Source organism: Piliocolobus tephrosceles, chromosome X (genome assembly GCF_002776525.5).
Source record: "Piliocolobus tephrosceles isolate RC106 chromosome X, ASM277652v3, whole genome shotgun sequence".
Lineage (NCBI taxonomy): Eukaryota > Metazoa > Chordata > Mammalia > Primates > Cercopithecidae > Piliocolobus > Piliocolobus tephrosceles.
Window position 1 is genome coordinate 90,994,252 of NC_045455.1, and position 7,449 is coordinate 91,001,700.

General features: G+C 51.2%; 1 protein-coding gene across 2 annotated transcripts in view; it reads right to left on the reverse strand.

The window, feature by feature from the left end:
* Positions 1-7,449, reverse strand: part of ATP12A (ATPase H+/K+ transporting non-gastric alpha2 subunit) — a 35,485-nt gene that overhangs the window by 22,222 nt on the left and 5,814 nt on the right. For both annotated transcript variants that reach the window (XM_026454200.1, XM_023190301.3), the window contains exons 3-5: positions 4,339-4,398; positions 1,557-1,760; positions 712-825 (exon numbers count right to left, since the gene is read on the reverse strand). In XM_026454200.1, the coding sequence (XP_026309985.1) occupies positions 712-825; positions 1,557-1,658 (216 nt within the window). In that variant the 5' untranslated portion in view covers positions 1,659-1,760; positions 4,339-4,398. The remainder of the gene's footprint in view (positions 1-711; positions 826-1,556; positions 1,761-4,338; positions 4,399-7,449) is intronic.

Consider the following 7,449-nt stretch of genomic DNA (forward strand, 5'->3'; position numbering starts at 1 on the left):
GCTTTTCTTGGAACAGAAGAGTCACTGTTGGCCAGATCTGGCCAAGCCAGACTCCTGGGCCTCCTAGAAAAGGAGACCGTTAAGGGTGAGCAATCCTGGCTGGGCGTCGGGGCAGAACACTGAAGGTGGGGCTGGGGAGGCTGATAATCTTGCGAGGGTCAGGGAAACTTTCACGAGGTGATCTCCTGCTTCAAGCTTGGCAAGAGGCATCTTTTCCACCCGGAATCTCTCCTCCAGCCTGCAGTTCTCTAGGCCAGAGACAGTGCGGACACCTGACAGGGGTCTTCGGGGAAGAGGGGGGCACTGGGCTTCCCCACCGATTGCATTCTGGGGCTCAGTAGCAAACATGTGACCCAAACATGGTCACAGATAAACAACTGCAGGCTGGTCTCCTTGGCTGCCCGTGAAAGAAAGAACACTCCCTGACTTTCCGCAGGTCCCTTCCGGAACCCAGAACCACTGTCCACAAACGCTGAGGAGCAGGAACAGAAGACGCCATGCGCTGACCAGCACTGCCCTGGCTGGTACCTCATTTGACCATCAAAACCCTGTGAGGAACTGGGGTTCCAACGGATGGGTTAATTCACCCACGATGGCTCCGACAGGGATGGAAGTGGGAACACTTGGCCCTCGGGGCCCTGTGCCCCTCTCAGCTGAGGCTACCTCACCCGGGAGTCACCAGAGGCCAGGGGACGGGTGGCTGCCACTCACCTGAGGGATCATCTTTTTGAAGCTGGACATGATATTGGTGCTTTTTGCCTCTTGGTAATAAGCAAAGATCCCCGTGAAAATGACCACCAGGACAAGCACAGAGCCCAGGTACACCTGGGTGAGGAGGAAGGCGTCAGTCAAAGAAACCGGCAGCGGGAAGCAGACAGGCCCTGGGGCTAGAGCTCTCCATGGGAGGGTGCAACGCTGGCGGTTATGCCCTGGTATAGTTTACAGGCCACAGAATTCACCCATGTTAAGGGCACAACTTACTGATTTTTTAAGTTTACAGAGCCATGCAGCCACCCTCCACCGCAGCCTCAGAGCATCTCCACCCTGCCTGGAGATCCCCCGGCCCCTCTGCTGTCACTCCCTGCTCCTGTCCCACGCCCTGGCATCACCGATCTGGTTCCTGCTTCCAAGGATGTGCCTGTTCTGCACATTTCATGTCAATCCAACCCCATGACATGTGGCCTGTTGCCTCTGACTTCTGTCTCTTGGCATCACGTTGGCCGATTCAGTTTTGTGGATTTGGTACCCATGTCTCGGCAGGCACAGTCGCTCTCCGTGTTAAAGGGAGAGGTTAGCTTGGGGGAGACAGAGCCCCAAACTACTTCACATGGATGCAGATTTTCTCCCCCTTAGAAATGCAGTGTTTGGTGTATCCCTCTTCATTCCCACACTGCCTCTGGAACATCAGAAAGCCAGATCGGATTTCTGTTTTCCAGCTGAGAAAGCGCCTGACTTTCCCACACCTAAGCAGTGGCATCCAGCCCTCAGCCGTGCCTCCGAGGCCGCACTGGATGGCTCTGCCAGCAACACCCGGAGGGGACACCCCAGAGCCTTACGTTGTTCAGGGATGCAGACTTGTTGCTGGAGTACTCAATCCCAAATGCGATCCAACAGAGAAAGGCGCCCACCCACAGGAGGACAGAGAACCCCCCCACCATCTGCTTGAGGAACTTGACGATCTCAGGCGTCTGCTTGGGAGGGGTGAGGGAGTTGGGCCCATCCCGGGCCAGGAGCTCGGCAGCTCTGGTGCTGGAGAGACCCTGGGGAAGCCAAACAAAGCACATGCACAACCAAAACAAATACGAATTAGACAGTCCCCTCCCTCAGGGGTTGGGCTGCATAGTTGTGCAGCTTGGGGTGAGGCATTATGCCCAATGAAGGTCTTGAGAAAAGCGGACCGTGCCTCACCTCTCCAGCTGCCCAGCTTTTTTTGAAAGACTGTAATGCTTAATAGCCAGGCACTGTGCTCTGTATATTCACTCCTTTAGTCTTTAAAATGACCCTTGAGGCAGGAGCCATTATTCCTCGGTCTCCTCATTCGCAGAGGTGGAATTGGAGGCACAGAAAAATGATGCAACCTGCCCGAGGAACCTGGCCTGTCAATGGTAGCGACCGGTTTCAACATGGTGACTGGGTCCAGAGCTACTGCACTCTGCTCTGCTAAGGGGTTTTCGTTTCTTAGAGGTTTATCCAGCCGGAGGAGTAATTTGATGACGGAGTACTTGGAATGAAGAAGCTGGTCACCAGGGCTAAGAGCAATGCAGTAACTCCCCAGGAAATAGGGAAACTTCTGGAACCCTGCATAGACAGCACATGGCTTTAGTTTCCATCCTTACGCCTCCTCCTTTTCTACCTTTCTACACATCCAGCCTAAGTTCTCATTCATATTGACAGGCATAGATCCCACCCAAGCCCGGAGCCCATGTGAGCAGCCCCTGCCCTGGGGGGCTGCCATCCATGAGGCACCCTCACCTTTGAAACCCTGCATGTTCACAGGAATTTCCCCCACAAACCATCTTTGTGGACAAGTCTGTAGATACCTCTTCTCCCTAATTATGTTGTAAGCTACTTAAAGACCAGGAGTCTGTCTTGGTCTTTTTTTTTTTTTTTTTTTTTTGAGATGGAGTCTCACTCTGTTGCCCAGGCTGGAGAGCAATGGTGCGATCTCGACTCACTGCAACCTCCTCCTTCTGGGTTCAAGCGATTCTCCTACCTCAGCCTCCCACATAACTGGGATTGCAGGCACCCGCCACCACACTTGGATAACTTTAAAAATATTTTTAGTAGAGACAGTGTTTCACCATGTTGGCCAGGCTGGTTTCAAACTCCTGACCTCAAGTGATCTGCCCACTTTGGCCTCCCAAAGTGCTATGATTACAGGCCTGAGCCACCATGACCGGCCGGTCTTGGTCATTTCTGTGTTCTCTCTTCATGTGCGTCTCATGCTTCCTCTGTGGTAGTGATTCAAATATCTGTTGAATGGCTTGATTCCCATCTCCCTTCACTAGCAATTCCTTTTCCGGAACCCCAGACTCATCTTTCTGAATAACTGCAGAACATTTCCTCAGGGGTGCTCCGGAAAGACTTCTTATGGTATAACTCACAATAAGCTCATCATCGGCTCCTTCCTCCTGCCTTCCCTGCTCTCACCTCCCAGCCCCCACCCCAGCCCATCACCTGACCAGCTCTCCTCCGCCTGCTGCTGTGACGTGGCTAGCGAGATGAGGGGCTCAATAAAAATCCCTGTAAGTCCTGCTGGTTGTGTTTGTCTGCAATATCTTTCTTTTTTTTTTTTTTTTGAGATGGAGTTTCACTCTTGTTGCCCAGGCTGGAGTGCAGTGGCGTGATCTCCACTCACCACAACCTCCGTCTCCTGGGTTCAAGTGATTCTCCTGCCTCACCCTCCTGAGTAGCTGAGATTACAGGCATGTGCCACCATGCCCTGCTAATTTTTTGTATTTTTAGTAGAAACGGGATTTCACTATGTTGGTCAGGCTGGTCTCAAAACTCCTGACCTCAGGTGATCTGCCCACCTCAGTCTCCCAAAGTGCTGGGATTACAGGCATGAGCCACCGCGCCCAGCCCCTGCAACGTCTTTCAGCATTGTTTCAGATCCTCATTTCACAGTCCTGGGCTATTGTTCCATTCTTCTAGACCTTTCCATTTCTCACTTAAAAAAATGATCTTCTATGAGAACTGCCTTTTGAAAACCAATGAAATCACCTCCTTGTGTAGAAACCATGTCCCTTCTGCCTCTACGACAGCCCCTGCTTGTTAGTTTAATGTGAATACTTTGACAGCTTCACTCAGATGACCTTCCTGGCTTCATTCCTGCTGCACTTGTCCCCTCTCCACACACACTAGCTTCCAGCAAGCCCAGACTGTCTCCAATCCGGCTCTGTGCTTACTGGCCCTGGGGTCCTCCACCAGCTTCAATCCAAATCGTCTTGAGTTCCAGCACAAACGTGGCAGCAGCCCAAGAGCCAGCTCTGGCCCCTTCAGTCAGAATCCACCTTTCTCCCAGCAGAGCGTTTCTACTTCTTGCGGTCATCCCAGCGGGACAGAGTGAATCTCAGGGCACTTCCGTACACATTTGCCTCCCCCACCTGGCCACTTTCTCCTCGAGGCCAGGAGTCATCTGTCCCTCTTGGTCCCTTTCACTGTATTTCTGTTGACTTGAACAGCGTCCAGATGCAAATAACTGCAGTCTCAAAGGTGCTGCAGGGGCGCCTCCTCCTAAAGTTGCCGCTACTCTTCCACACACCCCCCACCACACACAGCCTTCCCTCTGTAGAGTCGGGGGGCTTCTATTCTGAATCCCTGGTTCCCACAACTCACCGTAATGATGTCTGTGCCGTATTTCTTTTCCAATTCCCTATTGCTGAGTTTGTGGTCATCCTAAAGTCCATGAAAGGAAGAACAGAGTGAATAACATAATTCCAAAAGACTCAAGCCCCAAGACCAGCCATAGAAGCTGGGAATAGCAGCTCTGAGGATGGGAGGGGACCAAGGAGCGTGGGGGACGGGAGAGAAAGAACTCCTGTGCTAGGCAGCTGTCCAGCGAAGGATGGCACTGCCTCAGGAGTGATTGTCCCTGAGTCGGCACAATCTGCACTTGCTGTTACTACCCAGAAACTGCCTGCAGCTTTTCTGAACAAAGCCATGCACCTCGCTTCAGTCTGAACTCCAGCGCATACACATCCTCACACCCTCATCTTCCAGGTGCCAGTGAACTGGAGGCTTCCCTCAGACCTGAACCCTGGGATTGGCTGGGGCTGCTGGCAAAACCACGCTAGACCCGCGCTTCATGGGCTGGCACAACCCCTCCTCCTTCGCTGTGTGGGCTCTGGCAGGGAAAAGCAGCTTCCCTCACTCAAGCTGTGACACTCAGGGAGCTCACTGGGCACAGCAACCCTGCAGGTGAAGGTTCTGCTGAATAAACCCACACCACTGTGGCTGCCACTTGTGAATTCTGCTACAGAATCATTAGACTACAGTGGGGTTTCTCACCCGTGACCCTGCTGCCATTCTGGGCGAATAATTCTTTGTTGTGGGCTCCACTCACTAACATCCTCCCCTCAGTTGTGGTGACCAAAAATGTTTCCATTTTTCCCCTGGGAGAGGGGTGGGGGAATCCTCTTCTCCTCTCCCTTTGAGAACCACTGGGCTAAAGGACAAGAAGCCTTTCGCAGCAGAAAACCTAGGGTAAGTCTTCCTGGCTCCCCCTAGAAAGCCCAGCACTCAGGATTCTTTAAACCCCGATTGTGTGAAACAAAGATTGATACTGTCGACTGGTACTCACATCATCTCTTTTCTTACGCCTATGCAAAAAATAGTTCCACGCTGCAGTAAGAGACTAGGCCTTCCAATAAAACAATTCATTATTATCACTATTATCGTGCTTCTAGCCCTCTTCTCAGCCAGATTCTGCTTTGTTCCTTCATCCCTTCTACTAATATCGACTGAGTGTGATACTGCGGGGGATTCAGAAGATTGAGGCTGTGTTCTGCACAGAGCACAGCACAACACGCACAGTTTTGGGCAGATACAAGTAGTGGATGATCCAAGCCATTGTCTCCATGCATGGACCTCAGACTTTGAGGTCCCTGCAGATAGCAGAGGATCTTTCCTGTCCCTTCACCTGGGCATGGGGATGAGAGCATGGGGGAGGGGTGGGGTAAGGTGGTGGTGTGTGTCTGGGGTGCCCTCCACTGGCCAGCACTGGACTAGCACAGGGCAGCACCCCACCCACCCCTAGGGTCATCACCTGGCCCTTTATTCAAAGGCCAGGATACTTCAGGTGTCATTAGGCACTAATTTGCCAAGAAAGGTTGGGAGGCAAAAGCATTCAATATGCTGCTGAAATTACAGGACCCTAGTAATGTCAAGGGAAAAATAGGTATGTCTTCAATCTTAAACGCTAGAGATAATGGGAAATAATAAGAACTATCTATCGTCTGGTGCCGTGCTGTCTTTTCCCCGTTTTATCTCATTTAATCCTCCTAGTAACCCTAAGAGGTAGAAAAAAAATTCTTGTATTTTTCAAAATAGAAAACTGAACTTCAGTTACACTGGGATTTGAATTGAGCTCAGTCCAATTTCAGGGATCTGTTCTTAAATGTCTGTCATGATAGATACGGACAACTGCCCAGTGGTGTGCTGTAAAATGTCTAACAAACAAACTCTCCAGGAAAGGTAACTACAAAGCTCGGATTTGTCGAGTTTGCTGATTTCTCACTAGAACCAAATTTCAAGCTGCTAACAGGATGTCAGTCAGCCTGCCGAATTTCTGAATACTTAACAAATGGCTCTCCAGCACAAAAGAGGAGGCCCCCTCAGGAGTCACAGAGCTTTAAGATCTGCCAAGGACGGTGGGGACAATCCAGCACATCGCAAGCTCAGTGTAGAAGTTTCCCCTTCGGTGTTACCAAGATAAAATCTGTCACATTTCAGACCCAAGGCAGTTTGATTATTAAAGTGGCCAGTTTGGGCCGGACACAGTGGCTCACGTCTGTAATCCCAGCACTTTGGGAGGCCCAGGCAGATGGATCATCTGAGGTCAGGAGTTCGAGACCAGCCTGGCCAACATGGCGAAACTATGTCTCTACCAAAAATAACAAAAATTAGCTGGGTGTGATGGCGCCTGTAATCCCAGTGACTCAGGAGGCTGAAGCAGGAGAATCGCTTGAACCCAGGAGGCGGAGTGTGCAGCAGAGAAAGCGCCATTGCACTCCAGCCTGGGCAACAAGAGCAAAACTCTGTCCCCCCGCCAAAAAAAAAGCCAGTTTTAGTAACTCCAGAGCTCTTCCTTAATAATAATAATATTGCACACCCCTAAAGCACCTGAATTGCAATGTCCTCATCTCATTTATTCCCCTCATACTCCCCAGCAAATTATTTATTTCCCATTTCACACAGAGCAAATGGACCTTCAGTGAGGGTCAGTCCTTTGTTGCCAGTTTCAGCTCAGTGGAGACGGGGGACTCTGATGGGGCCTGAGGTCCTCCCAATCCAAGCTCCACATTTTTACCACTGAAACTGCTTTTCCCTGCGGTTTCATACCTGCAATCTGCATGGCCTAGGGGCTTCGGTTTTCCTCCTCAGAAGTTCCAGCTCAACTAGTTTTACTAATCAGTTGAAAACTGGTAAGTGGTTACTTACTTCTCACTGCAGCGGCTGGGGGGAGAGAGGTCTGGCCTTGCCTGTGGGGCCTGGAATCAGAGGCTCTTCCTTCTGGGTTCTACAGGGACTGCCTCCAACCAGAACGCAGGAATCCTGCAGAGGTCCTGACCTCTGGGCAGATACTATCACACCATTCAAAACACACAAACACAACACACATACACCACACACACCACACACATCACACACACACCACACACATACACACACCACACGTACGCACCACACACCACACACACACCACACATACCACTCACATACACATAC